At 35.9% G+C, this 15,856-nt stretch overlaps 1 protein-coding gene across 1 annotated transcript; it reads right to left on the bottom strand.

Annotated features, from left to right (window-relative positions):
• Nucleotides 1–14,806: 14,806 nt before the first annotated feature.
• Nucleotides 14,807–15,586, bottom strand: LOC126020859 (cyclin-Q-like). Its single transcript, XM_049782428.1, has one exon. It carries the CDS (start codon nucleotides 15,584–15,586, stop codon nucleotides 14,849–14,851), a length of 738 nt encoding a protein of 245 aa, XP_049638385.1. The 3' UTR covers nucleotides 14,807–14,848.
• Nucleotides 15,587–15,856: the final 270 nt, after the last annotated feature.

The raw sequence follows: 15,856 nt of genomic DNA, 5'->3' as shown, positions 1-15,856 counted from the left end.
AAATCGCAAAAAATCGCATTAATGGGGCCAGAGAGATAGCATGGAGGTAAAGCATTTGCCTTTCATGCCTAAGATCATCGGTTCAAATCCCAGAGTCCCATATGGTCCCTTGAGCCTGCAAGGAGTGATTTCTGAGTATAGATCTAGGAGTAACACCTGAGCGCTGCCAGGTGTGATTCTCCCCACCCAAAAAAATCGAATTAAACATTTGCATACCCCGAATGGAACTGCTCGGGGTATGCAAATGTTTAATGTGATCTTTTTTCTTACTAATGCGATTTTTATTGCGACTATTCGGTAAGCGAATAGTCGCGAATACTGTGATATTTAAAGGCCGGCCGTGGGCCACAAAATGTTATACAGAGAGCAGCAAATGGCCCGAGGGCCGCGAGTTTGAGACCCTGCTTTTTAATGTTTAAACTTTTTTATAAATAGAATAAGGATGTAGCTCAGTGGCAGATCATTTGTGTGAAATGGATGAGTTTCTGGGTTTAATTTCTGACATCAGTTAAAATTATGCTATATCTACAAATATCTCATTTGATTCTAACTATTCTATAAAAGATATATCCTATAAAGAACAGATTTTTGTGTTATAGATGAATGCATCAAGACTCAGAAAAGTTCAATAATTGTCCCATTTTTCCAGAGTCTATATTTTATGTAGCTGAACTGACAACTAAATCACTTTTCTCTTCCACAAAGCATGAGAAGGAGGGTGCCTCCACCCTGTCTTATATTGTCTTAAGAGAGATCAAATGAGGAGTTCCACTTGGCATTCCTTGCATGTGATCTCTGGTCAGCTCTCCACGGGGATCTACAATTACAGGCTCACTGCTGGCTGTCTAGTGCCTGCAAAAGGTAACACCATTTTCTCACTTCCAGAGTCCATTTGCACCTCCTACTGTTCTTAGTCACCTTTTAAGTAATCGGCTGATTCGCATCTGACGGATTGGTTTCATCTGTACTATTGGAGAGATATGAAATTTTGAAAGCATTTCCAAAAAATAATTTGTGTCAAAAACTGGTTAAGGCACATACCGTGTAAGACAATTGACCCATGTTTATTCTTTGACAGTCCATATGAGCCCTCAAGAACCAACAGAAATGACTGTTGGTCATTCCCCCCAACTGAGCACAGGGTCAGGTGAAAGCCCTGATCACCTTCAAATGTTGTCTAAAGTAAACCATCCTCCACTAAGAATATAATATTTAGGAGCCGGTGGCGCAGCAATAAGATGTTTGCCTTGCACGTGTCTGATCTAGATCTGACCACAGTTGGATCCCCCAGCGTCCATATGGTCCCCCAAGTCAGGAGCGATTTCTGAGTGCAACACAGGGTGTGGCCCCAAAACAAAACAAAAAAGAATATAATATTTATTAAACACTCTATGTTACTCAATATTATCAAAGTACTTAACATTAGCATGGGACTATTATGAACATTAGAATGGGATAAAGGACTATTATTATTTACTTTAGGTATGAAAATAAAGTAAAGATAAAGGACTAAAGATTTAAAAGCCTAAATTTTTTCAACAATACCACTTAAAATAGAATTCTATAAGAAACTTCTTTTTAAAAGGTTGAAAAATATTTGACTCTCTTTTCCTGTTCTTTAGCAAAGTAAGATTGTCAGAAAATGTCCTGAATACTGTATTTCACACTTAACAACCTTTACAGGGGTATTATTTTGTTCATTTCAGATGTCTAAATTTTCAAATCATTCATTTTTCTAAGTGCCTTATACAGCAGAGGAGGAACTTGATTTCAGGATTATCGAAAGTTTAATGCTTCACAATAAATGCTTAGATCATTGTATGACAGCATAAAACATGCTAATTGAATTATTTAATAAAATCATTATACCATAAATTTGATTCCTGGATATAAGTTGAAAACTGGCATTTATTAAACTAATAATATGGCAAATATTTTATGAATGTTTAGCTTGCATCTATTTAATACCTAGAATAATTTTTTCTAATATTGATTACGCAGATGAGAATACTAGGATGCTATTATACAGTTTTCTTAAACAAACAACTCTGGAACATAAAACCGAACAAACACAAAATTTACTGCTAAAATGAGTTGTCCATAAAACAAATATAAGGGAATGAGTAGGGTGCTTGCCTGTATGCTGCTGACCCGTTTGGATACTGCATCTCATATGGTTCTTTGAGCCTGCAAGAGTGATCTTCTGAGAGTAGATCCAGGAGTACCCTGAGCACAATGTGGCCCCAAACTAAGACTAAACAAACAGACAAACACACACACACACACACACACACACACACAAACACACACACACAAGTGCAATTCTAATCTAGGTATTTTTATTTAGCTTCCACCGCTAGGTCAAGCGAGGTGAAGTTTTTCATTTAGAGTACTTAATACTATGTTGCATATATGGACATAGAAATTCATTATAATATATTTTGTTTGATTTGGTTTTTTACTATCTTTAATTATAATAAATGCGTTTTAAAATATGTGGATTTATATTAAATGTACAAAATATATCACTTAAGTCAATTTGTATTATGATCAGAATAACTGAGCATTCTTTAGCTAGATAATTATTTTGGCTACAATATAAAAAAAAAGCTTAATGCTGATTAAAGTAGCAAATAAAAATGACCAGACACCAGAGTTTCTTTCTATATTAATTTCTGTGTTTAAAATGTGCTGAGCACTAACATCTGATTTTCTTTGTACCACCAATTTTAAATTGCACAGTGCTATCTGGGTCAAATTAAATGTCTCTGGCAACAGATTTAATTTAATTAGCAGTATTCTACATCCTGCATTAGATTCGCATTCTCTTTGTTTTTGATGTATGGACAGCTTTGTCTTTAAGAAATGTGTTCTGTGAGTTAGCATTAGAGAAATGGTGAGAGTGGCGCTGCATTGACTTATCGGGTCAGGTCAGAGATTGAAAGGTCCCAGATGCCTGCAGCATCTCGTTGCCTTCCGCCATGTTGCTAGGAGACCATATTGATCTTTGCTAGCCTTTTGCAAATGACCTCTCCTCTACTTTTCAATGATTGATTGTCATCATTTGTAGCATTACAGAGACGATTTGACTATGTCTTTAGTTTCTATGAACTTTAAAATTCTAATCATTTAAGCTTAAAATACTTTGCAGAAATTATTTTTATGCGTATAGTCCTTTTTAATAAAGAATACGAGCTCATTCAGTAAAGTCAATTTTGAATATGGTTAAATATGTACACATATGGAATGGTTAAATGTAAATATATTAATAAAATAAAGTTATTTATTATATAAATATAAATTAATATATAAATAATATATTAAATATAATATAAATAGTATAAATAAATATATTAAGCATTCTATTATATATATACATTAATAAATGTGATATTAAATATAATACAATATATTAATATAAAATATATTTAATAAATATGAATTATAAATTAATTAGTGGTTGTTAATAGATTAATTTTTATTTGTTAATGAATTATAAACATATAATTAACAATTAGTAAATAGTTAACCATATATAGCTTCATGTTTATAAAAGTACCAGAATCAATTTATTTATATTAACCAAAATCAAGTTTCTTCTTAGAAATTAAAGTCAATTTGTCCTGAGACAAGATAATATAGCTAATAGAAATCACTTAGTAATTAAAGCCAATTTGTTTAATTTCTGTTTTGTCTTTTTCTTTTAGGTGCAAAGTACCAACTGTAATAGCCTTTCTGAAGTTGATTCTGCTTCAAATTTTTATACTTTTACACTTGTGAAAAATCACGGAAAAATTCATTGCAATTCAACACTTTGATGTCTGACTAATAGTTAGCTGGAGAGAGCATTCAATAACTTGACAGTAGCTCAGTGGGAATATTTTCTTCTCCCACCTCATGGTCTGGATTGTGACATTCATTGCATTATAATATGTTCCAGTGAGTTGATATGGAAACTTATACACCAATCTAATTTTCTGACTAAATGGCCCAATTTTACATGCTAAGATATATGTGTATATATAACCACCTATATAAAATATACATTTATATCTGACTTATATTTTAAGATAAATCAAAAGAATCAAAGAATCAACCTTGAAAAGGATAGATGGTTAAATCTATAGATATTTATTTCTTTTTCTGTTTTTAATTTTTAAAATGTTATCTTTCTTTAAGCACCATGATTACAAACATTTGTAGTTGGGTTTCAGTCATAAAAAGAACATCTCCTTTTACCAGTGCAACATTCCTACCATCAATGTCCCCCTCCTCCCATATTCTCTGCCTATATTCTAGACAGACATTCTACTTCCCTCACTCATTATCATTTTCATGATAGTTGTTGAGTATTGTGATTTATAATACTGTTAATGATAGATTTTTGTATCTAAAATGTTTTAACATCACACCCTCCAACATTGTTAAAGGCCCCTTCCCTTACTTTTTCTCCATCCCTATTACATAGCTCAGTTCTCAGGTTCTGTTGAATTTGACTTACTAATTTCCCTTACTAAATTTATTTCTTTAATCCCACATATAAGAGATCTTGTTGTATCTGGCCCTCTCTGGCTGACTTCACTCAGCAGGATACTTTGAGATTTCATGTCAATAGATTCTTCAGCTGTGTTTTGTCTAGTTTACTTTGTTTGAAAGAGGGTTATTTAGACCTTAATAAAACTTTCCTGAAGTTTACAAGAGAATGAAGTCATATGAAGATATAATGACGGATCTAATTAAAATAAAGATAATAGATATTAGGTATTTATTCTCTGCTGAACATTCATCTTAAAAAGAAAAAAGAAAGGAAAGAGGCAATGTATAGCAATTTTTTATTCCTTACAACAACTCTTTTTTGGAGATATAATATATATAATATATTAATACATATATTATATATTATATATAACATATATAATAAAATATATAGAAATTGATAACTGAAAATATGACAATTATGTAGCTTGGAACATATGACTAGAGCTGTAAAATGACAGCCAGCTATTAATCCAACACAAAGATTTCCCCCATCTTCCTCTTTCTTTAAAACTAGCCCTTTGATATGTATAAACCCATCTGGATCACTCAACCTTCCTCCTACTGGTGAATGGGTATTGGTTTAATAAAGAATGGTCAGTCTGGTTTTGGCGGAGGAGATGGGGATACCATGAGGGGAGAAGCAATCAAACTGACTATGATTCTTCTTATGTATTTATTTATTTATTTATTTATTTATTGCTGCTACCTTACCTGAATCAGACCCATTCACCTGGGGAATAGATATAGGTGTATGTGATTTCACAATGTGGGGATTTATTTTACAACTGGTGCTCAAACAACAACCCAAGGACACAAGAAGACCTGAACAATGGTGAGTTTTTTGACCTCTGATGGATAATCACCATCATGGCCTCCTTCATTTGCACTGAGTATGCAGTACCCTTCACCAGAGCATCTGTGAACATGGCAGAGGCCCCATCAGGGTGGGACAAAAACAGGCAGTGAATGGGAGAGATCTGAAGACTCTGAGCAGGGTCCCAGAAGCTGAGACCCATTGCCTTTCTTTAACCAAAGGTGCTTTGTGCGAGGACCTCCCCCCATCCAACCTGCATTAGCTCATTGAGGTCACTGATGGGAATGGAAACCAAAGAGAAAGCCCCATTTGAGGCTTTCTGCTCACCAGCAGAAAGGTGAGCCCAGCCCAGTTACCAAAGGCCTTTTCATCACAGATGACCTTAGCAGCCTACTACAAAAGGAGAAGATGGAAAAGATGGAGACGCCAAGCCCAGACAAAACCCAACTAAAGAGAAGCTGCCTTCAGAACCTCCTGCAACTTTCTTCTAAGTCGATGGAAAAGAACTTTGATAATATAGAATCTTATTACAGTGCTCATTCAAGAATGTGATAGCAAACTTATTTTCAAACTGTATATATACATATATATGCAGAAATGTTCTTATGATTTTGTTTTGAGAAATTTATGGAAACAAAACTCGGATGTTCTAGATTTCTATTACAGCATTCAGTATAAGAATATTTAAGAATTTTCAAGTAAAGTATATCTGCAAAAAGGTTCTAACGTTTATGTTCAGAAAAGTTTATGAAAAAATGTGATATATATAAGACAAAGATTGGAAAAAGTTGGTTGTTTTGAAAATATGTATGCACAATCTGACCTTTGATACTTTTACAACCAACTTTCACTGTGCCTATGAAAAATAATAGAACAAGACTTTTATAACATTTTTTATTTTTTTAACAGAAAGGGAGAAATTGTAAAATGATACCCAGCTATTAACCCAAAACAAAGATGCTCTGCAAATTTTATCTTTCTTTTCACCTAGTCATTGATATGTAATGTCCACCTGGATCTTACTCCGCCCCAACCCTGATGAATTTTGTACTGAGTATAAAAAAATGTCAATTGGCTTTGGTACACAGAGGGACAACAAGGAAACTGACTCCATGACTCTCCTAACTGGCATGGTTTATTAATTCTTCATGGCTACCCTACTTTCATCAGACCCGTCCACCTAGTAGTGGAAATATGGTGTTTGAGGTGATTTCTCAAAGTGGGGATTTATTTTAGAAGAACAAAGTCTTAAGGAACATCAGTCTTAAGGAAGGGCCAGAAGACCTAAACACTGCTAGCATGTTGAACTTTACAGGAATTGTGCTTTATATCTGTCAGGGATCTGATAGAATAATACAAAATTTCTTTAACAGTGCACCTGTCTCTTATCAGAACTTAAGAGATTTTCATCACTTCACTCACCTTATCATCCACCTCATCATTTTTGCTGATTGCGACTTCCACCCAATATTTGGATAACCTGAAGCAAGACTCTGGGATGAACTGAGGGAGCAACAATTTCTCCCTAACAGGTGTTCGTGGAGATAGAAGAGTCTTGTAGGTTCCCACTGCATTTTGATAACCATTTTCTATCCTGCTGGTCTATGTTTCCACATTCTTGTTTATTTTTGTTTGAATTTAGTCCAGACATCTTGTTTTCCTAAATAACCCTTATTCTATAAAAAGTATGGAGATAAATAACAGTTGGCTAGCATTTTCAGAGATGCTGGGAATTAGAGAATATTCCTTTTGATTGGAGATTGAGCCACATGGAGAAACGCAGCTAAAGAGGTTAGTTCACTTTCAGATCAGTCAATGTAATATTTTATTAAAGTAATAATAACACATTTTGAGAACTTAAACTGTGTCACGCACTGTTTGAGTAGTTCACATAGGTTATGTTATCTAGTTCAATATCCACAATGACCCTAAAAAGATGTATTCTTGTATTTTACTGTGTTTGCATATATGAATAATATTTTCTAATTCTACTGTCTTCCCTTTAACTATCTCCTTTTTTCAGAGGAGATAATCAGAAACACATTGAGGCTAATCAATTTCTCAAAAGATACTCAGCAAATTTATTCTAAAAAATTGAATTTGGCTTTAAGCATTTAGACTGAAGACCTTTACATATATTTTGAAAATAATATTTTCTTATAACTTTATATGTCATAAGTGCACATCACACTAAAATCAACATAAGCATATTACTGAATGCTAAAAGTGCATTTCCATAATTCACTATGCCAGATTATTAAGCTTGCTTTCTTCTTTCCTTCTGGTAACCAACAATTGGTTTTCATGTCTAAAAGTGTTTTATTTAGTTAATTCATTTCTTTGTTTTCTGCTTATATTACATATTAGTGAAAATATAAAGTGTTTTTTATTTATTGACTAATTTTACTAAGTATAATGCTCTCAAGATTTATTCATACTGCTGCAATTGACATGAATTTATCATTTAATAGATAATAGTGTTTGCAGTGTATATATGCCAGAAATTTTCATTCATTTGTCTAACAAGAATAACTTGATTGTTTCTAGATTTTGATATTGTGAATAATAATGGAATAAAACAAAGGCATGAATATAAATCTTGGAGTTAGGTGATTCTGACTTTTTAGAAGTACTTAGAGATGGGATAGATAGATCATGTATATATCAGTTTTGATAATTTGAGAAAACACACTTCTATTTTTTGTAATTGTATAAATTCATATCCTGACTAGTAGATTACAACAGTTTTCTTCTCTCCACATCTTCAAAATTTGTTTCTTGACTTTGGAAAAATAGTCATTCTTACAGGTATAGGGTGATATTATTGTTTTGTTTTGCATTTCCAGTATAATAATAGATGAGAAATATCTTTTGATGTGTCTTTGGGTCATATGTATATCTTCTTTGAAGAAGTATGTATTAATATATACCTTTAATGTTTTAAGTGGGTTTATTGATTCTTAGTTATTAAATTTTATGAGTTCCTTATATTTGGTTATAACCCTCCTGACAGATTTATAATACAAAAATATATTTGCCTTGTTTAGAGTTTTTCAAAAAATTTTGATTTAGTTTTCTTTTATTGTGCAAGAACTTCCTAATGTTGGGGTTGATTTCTTAAACTATTTTTGGGGGTTTTGGGGGGGCACACCTGGTGACACTCAGAGGTTACTCGTGGGTATGTGTTCAGAAATTGCTTCTGGCTTGGGGGATCAGATGGGATGCCAGGGGATTGAACTGAGGTATGTTCTAGGTTAGCATGTGCAAAGCAAATGTCCTACTACTTGTGCAACCACTCCAGCCCCTAAACTATTTCTTTTAAAATTTATTTTTATACATAAATTATTTAATTTGAATAACCATGAGATACACAGTTACAAAGCTTTTCATGAGTTTCAGTCTTACAATATGCAACACCCTTCACCAGTGCACATTTCCTGCCACCAATACCTCCAGTTTCCTCCTACCTTCCCACTTTTTTCCCACTGCCTGCCTCTATGTCAGACATTTTTCTTTTATTTCTTCCATTTTTTCTTTTAGACACTGGTTGGCAATACTGTTACTGAAGATATATCATGCATATCATTTAATCTCCTATCAATACCTATTTCTTGTCTAGAGTGATCATTCCTAAACAATTTCAAAGATCAATATTATGTACTGTATTACCTATGAATTTTCTCTTTCTCATGGCTTCAAGTCTATGTCAAGCCTCCAAGTTCATTTGAGTTAGACCTGTAGTTGTTAATAGTTTTGCTGTTGATAAAAATCACAGTAGGAATAGCACAAATATTCATCAATCATGTGTAATTTATTGAGGCTGAAGAGATATCCTTGAATTATGTCAACCTAAATTAACACCCAGCACCCCATATGATCCCATGAGACTAGCAAGGACTGATCCCTGAGTAAAGAGTCAAGAGTCAGTCATTTGTTGCCCCAAACCAAAACCGAACAAAATAAAATGTTTGCTTTTTGATGTGCTCATATAATAGAATACCAAGCAGAATGATATAGCTACAACTATAGGAAAATTATGTATAAATCACAAATAGCATATCAAGTTAAAGCAAGTAAATCAAATGTATGGCCTGTTAAAAGTCAGTGGGTGTAAATGTCATTGTTGGGAGATGCCTGGAAAGTGCTTTGTAATAGTGTCCTCTCATTTAACTATAATCTATGTTTGTGTTCATTTTATAAGGATAAATAGAGCTGTGCATTATATATTAAAATATAATTATGCCTATTTACCTATGTTTTTTCAATACCTTAACAAAAATAAGAGAAACTCCAAGATTTTGAAAGAAGAAATTCTAATTTATGATGCTACATCTATCAATTATGAGTTTCTATAAAGTAATGCATTTATCTTTACCTTTTGATTATATCAAAAACCTATCTTTTTTTCTTTCTAGTTACTCAACTGATTTAACCTTTTGGATTGAATATTAGAAGAAGGCTTGAAGATTTTTTTTTTATCTTTAAGACCTCAATTTCTTTTCCTTTTGAACTCGCTGATCTCATTCTAATTATTTTAATAAATAGTCTTTTGAGCCTAAGTAGCTCAGGTGGAAATGCTTGATAATATTATCCATCATCATATTAGATTCTAATTTACATTTCTCCACTGAGTTCATGTCTTTAAATGGCATAATCTAAATTGATGTCTTTCGATCTCAGTTATGAATCATCTCACTCTTCTTAGAGGAAACATGTTTGCCTATCAAACATGAAATGTGACTGTTTGTGAAGCCATTTCAAATGGTTTAGGGAGTTTTCTCTAGCCTAGTCACTTCGTGTCATTAAGCTTGACAGCTTCCAGCCTTCAAATGAGCCCTGTGGTGTTAAAAGTCTATGAGCAATTCTTGTCATTCAGCTAAGTTATAATGATTATGTGCTTGACCATTTCCTTTTCATAAAGTCCATGAGTCCCAAGTGATTATTTGTGCATTTCTCTCCGTCTGCCTATTTATTATTTCACTAATATAATGGGCATATTTTATGTAATTTTCTGCCATATTTTTAAATATCACAATAATATTCAGCTTTTTGTCTTTGAGTTTTAGAATACACTATATTACAATAATGATATACTATATTACAATAAAATACAACTTAAAATGCCTGACCATAGAACACTACTGATTTATTAAAAGACTTTCAAAAACTGTATGTTTTCTTTTTATAGTTTGTTTTTGGGCCACATCCTGTGACACTCAGGGTTTACTCCTGACTCGGGAGACTATTTGAGACACCAGGAATCGAACCCAGGTCCATCCTGGGCAGCCGCATGCGAGGCAAATGCCCTACCACTTTGCTATAGCTTCAATCCCTATATGTTTTCTTTATGAAGAGCTCTTTAACACATTTGTAACAGTTTGGAAACAACATCACAGACACAAATTCCTTCCAGAAATAGAATAACAAATAAAGAAGAGGGCCAGAGAGATAGCATGGAGGTAAGGCATTTACCTTGCATGCAGTAGGACGGTGGTTAGAATTCCTGCATCCCATATAGTTCCCCAAGCCTGCCAGATGTAATTTCTGAGCGTAGAGTCAGGAAAGACCCCTGAGCGCTGCCAGTGTGACCCAAAAAAATAGAGAAAGAAGAGCTACAGTATTCACATATTTGGTGATCTTAAAGATTCAGCTCAAATCTACAAGTTTAGTGATGAATCAAATGAAATCTAGAATGATAAATAATGGATGAAGACTTATAGCAGTTGCATAAAGCAGACCAGCATTATAAACCAAGCTTCCTCTATAATATATAACATAAACATTTTAAAATATAATTTACATTATATATTCCACATATCACATAGTTGATGTAGTAGTTTCAGGTAAGTGGGAGCAAAATTATTGTTTTAAAAAGGAAAAAAAATAGAAAAAAGAAAAGATATATAAAACACTACAGGGAATCCACATAGGAAAGGAAGAAGTCAAGCTCTCACTCTTTGCAGATGACATGATACTCTACTTAGAAAACCCTAAAGACTCTACCAAAAAGCTTCTAGAAACAATAGACTCATATAACAAGGTGGCAGGCTACAAAATTAACACACAAAAATCAATGGCCTTCCTATACACCAATAGTAATAAGGATGAAATGGACATTAAGAAAACAACTCCATTCACAATAGTGCCACACAAACTCAAATATCTTGGAATCAACTTGACTAAAAATGTGAAGGACCTATACAAAGAAAACTATAAAACTCTGCTCCAAGAAATAAGATAGGACACAGGGAAATGGAAACACATACCCTGCTCATGGATTGGCAGGATTAACATCATCAAAATGGCAATACTCCCCAAGGCATTATACAAATTTAATGCTATCCCTCTAAAGATACCGTGACATTCTTCAAAGAAGTGGATCAGGCACTTTTGAAATTCATATGGAACAATAAACACCCTAGAATAGCTAAAGCAATCATTGGGAAAAAGCATATGGGAGGAATTACTTTCCCCAACTTTAAACTTTACTACAAAGCAATAGTTATCAAAACAGCATGGTATTGGAAAAAAGACAGGCCCTCAGATCATTGGAATAGGCTTGAATACTCAGAGAATGTTCCCCAGACATACAATCACCTAATTTTTGATAAAGGAGCAAGAAATATTAAATGGAGCAAAGAAAGCCTCTTCAACAAATGGTGTTGGCACAACTGGTTAGCCACTTGCAAAAAAATTGAATTTAGACCCCCAGCTAACATTATGTACGAAGGTTAAATCCAAATGGATAAAAGACCTTGATGAAAGACCTTGATATCAGACCTAAAACCATAAGATATATAGAACAACACATAGGCAAAACACTCAAGGACATTGAGACTACAGGCATATTCAAGGAGGAAACTGCAATCTCCAAGCAAGTGAAAGCAGAGATTAACAGATGGGAATAAATTAAGCTGAGAAGATTCTGCACCTCAAAGGAAATAGCTCCCAGGATACAAGAGCTACCCAATACCCATCAGATAAGGGGCTAATCTCCAACATATACAAAGCACTGACAGAACTTTACAAGAAAGAAACATCTAATCCCATCAAAAAATGGGGAGAAGAAATGGACAGACACTTTGACAAAGAAGAAATACAAATGGCCAAAAGACACATGAAAAAATGCTCCACATCACTAATCATCAGGGAGATGAAAATCAAAACAACTATGAGGTACCACCTCACACCCCAGAGATTGGCACACATCACAAAGAATGAGAACAAGCAGTGTTGGCGGGGATGTGGAGAGAAAGGAACTCTTATCCACTGCTAGTGGGAATGCTGTCTAGTTCAACCTTTATGGAAAGCGATATGGAGATTCCTCCAAAAACTGGAAATCGAGCTCCCATACGATCCAGCTATACCACTCCTAGGAATATACCCTAGGAACATAAAATACAATACAAAAATCCCTTCCTTACACCTATACTCATCGCAGCAAGACTCTGGAAACAACCAAGATGCCCTTCAACAGATGAATGGCTAAAGAAACTGTGGTACATATACACAAGGAATATTATGCAACTGTCAGGAGAGATGAAGTCATAAAATTTTCCTATGCATGGATGTACATGGAATTTATTATGCTGAGTGAAATAAGTCAGAGAGAGAGAGAAAGATGCAGAATGGTCTCACTCATCTATGGGTTTTAAGAGAAATGAAAGACACTCTTCCAATAATAATTTTGAGACACAAAAGAGAAAAGAGCTGGAACTTCCAGCTCACCTCATGACACTCACCACAAGAGTGATGAGTTTAGTTAGAGAAATAACTACATTCTGAACTGTCCTAATAATGAGAATGTATGAGGGAAATGAAAAGCCTGTCTAGAGTACAGGCGGGGGTCGGGTGGGGAGGAGGGAGATTTGGGACATTGGTGATGGGAACGTTGCACTGGTGATGGGTGGTGTTCTTTACATGACTGAAACCCAAACACAATCATATATGTAATCAAGGTGTTTAAATAAAATAAAATATATCAAAAAAATAAATATAAAAAATAAAGAAAACACTACAGAAATAAGAAAATTGTGAAAATTATTATATCTTGCAGTGATGTCATTGTCAGGTGGTTTAGTAAGTTCTTGTTGCTTACGTGTTGATTATTCTGTTACTTCTTTGGTTGTGAACATTAGGTAGCTTCAGATATACATTGGCATCTAAAATGGTGTGTTAGTATACCACTGAATTTTCCAGGAATTTTTCCAATTTTCTAAAAATTTCAAGCACTGTTGGTATTACTGCTGCATTTATGGGGCATCCTTTCAGCTACCATGCCTTCTAGAAGTCTAAGAAGGCATGGGGAGAGTGCCCACATTAACTACCAAAAAAAGTCCTTGCGATGTCAGCCCAAATATGAGCACACCTAGTGTGTTGGTCAGATTGCTCTCTCTGCAGCGAGCCATAGAGGAGTGGTGAAGCAAGGCCATTGGCAATGCAGCACTGTGGGTGACGGATGGAGCAGGCATGGCTTCTGAAGGGCAGGGAATTGTTTTTGTTTTTTGTTTTTTGTTTTTGCGCCACACCCTGTGATGCTCAGGGGTTACTCCTGGCTATGCGCTCAGAAGTTGCTCCTGGCTTCTTGGGGGACCATATGGGACGCCGGGGGATCGAACCGTGGTCCGTCCTAGGCTAGCGCAGGCACAGAAGGGCAGGGAATTGACTCGTCTCTCCAACTAAGTTTGCCAGCTTTCAGCTTTGTGGCAGGTAAACCCATAATTTTTCACAGCTTGGTTTATATCTCTTTCAAGAACGAGTCTATAGAGCTAACTAAATGTAAACATGGTGACTGCGTTTGTGGGCATAGTTTCAGCTGTAAGGCAGCACAGAAAGTTGTGGAAGGGTGCATACAGTCACTCCACAAAAGTCCTGGGGCTGTCTGGATTTTTTAACAGATTGGAATCTGTGCAGAAAACTGTAAAGGAGGGTGAAATAGGATCATTTTGGTGAAGTGACAATTGTGAATCCATATACGTTTTTAAATAATTATTAAAGATGCAACCACAGAAGTCATTGTGAAATTCAGTCTAATTAATTCTCAGTCAACTCCACTTAATATCCAATGAAGGAATTTTTCTGTAATACAATTTTACTACTCATTAGCCAACTTCAGGTTCTCTTGAGAAATAATAAGAACCATTTTGCTTTTACTTTTTTTATTTTTTATTTATTTTTTTGTTTTTGTTTTTGGGTCATCTTTTATTAGACAAAATAGAATTTCTCTACAGCACATTTCATTCTCTATAAATCTCGTTCTGGGCTTTGATTCTCCATCCAATGATCTCATGCCTCAAATGTCATCATGATTGACTCAGAGGGTCCAGCCTGGGGTCCAGCTCCAGCTTGCTTGGGCCTGCCTGCTGGGGGCACAGCTGCTGTAGGCGTGAGGCCAGGGCTGCCCATAGAGCACAAATAGCAGGTGTGACATCTTCCCACCAGTCCTCGGGGGACCAGGTGACAAGGGCTCCTCTCTGGGCAGGCCTAGCCAGAGCCTTAGGGAATCTCTGTGTCCAAGGTATAAATCTGAATAAGATCAGACACAATGTTATCAATGATTGGCTTGGTTATGTCGTCACTAAAGGCCTGCCACCAGGGCTTCTCAGCCTCAGCCTCAGCAGGTACTTCCACACCATAGGCCTGCAATGCCAGGTAGAGCACTGCCACGGCTATGTGCTGAGCTCGGAAGCGGAGGCATAGTCCCCCATGGTAACTGTCCCGTAACAGTGCCCAAGCTGTGATGGAGATGGGGGTCCGCTGCCAGCCATAACGGTTCAGCCAGTTCTTGAGAGAAAGCAGGTAGTGGAGTAAATACTTGTGGGGGTGCTGGAAGGAAACCTGGAAACGCAGGACTCGCAGCACCAGGAGCTCACACTGCACGATGCTGTCTCGCATCTCCCAGAAGCGGGCATCCAGTTCCAGGGGTTCACTCCCCGGGTGGAAGTACCTGTTGGAAACGTTGATGATGTCCCGGATACGCAGGTGCTGCTCCTCCACTTTGCCAGCCAGGTAAAGGGAAGACATGGCAACCAAGTAGGGGTCATAGGCCTCAACATGGGTCTCACCGAAGAACTTGTGGTAAATGGTACAGGCAGTGGCAATGGGAATGGAGCGCATCCCAAGTTGGATACCTGCCTCCATGATGAACCTGGTCACTCGGAAGTGCACCCTGGCTTCGGGTGGCGACTGGGGGGCGTCCCCTGCTCCACGGCCCTCCGGGACAACGGTCTCCATGAGGCCCCGCCCCTCGGGCCGGGACCCCCCCCCACTGGAAAGAGGGGCTCCCCCCGCACTGAGGGACGGAGGGTTGGGGGGGCGCCTACTTTATTATTTTTTTTAAATAAAACCTTAGGGTAAGCTTCTTAGTACTATAGTAAAGACTGGGTAAACCAACAAAACAAAAGAAACAAAAGTGTCAATGAAAAGTTGTAGAATCAAAGAAAAAAAAAACGAAATAAAATATAAATCAAATTTCCTCATTCTGAGAAGTCGAAGGCAGAATAT

The sequence above is a fragment of the Suncus etruscus genome, chromosome 10 (assembly GCF_024139225.1).
Source record: "Suncus etruscus isolate mSunEtr1 chromosome 10, mSunEtr1.pri.cur, whole genome shotgun sequence".
Classification (NCBI taxonomy): domain Eukaryota; kingdom Metazoa; phylum Chordata; class Mammalia; order Eulipotyphla; family Soricidae; genus Suncus; species Suncus etruscus.
Note: the sequence above shows the minus strand (reverse complement) of the source record. Positions and strands in the feature narration are given on the sequence as shown.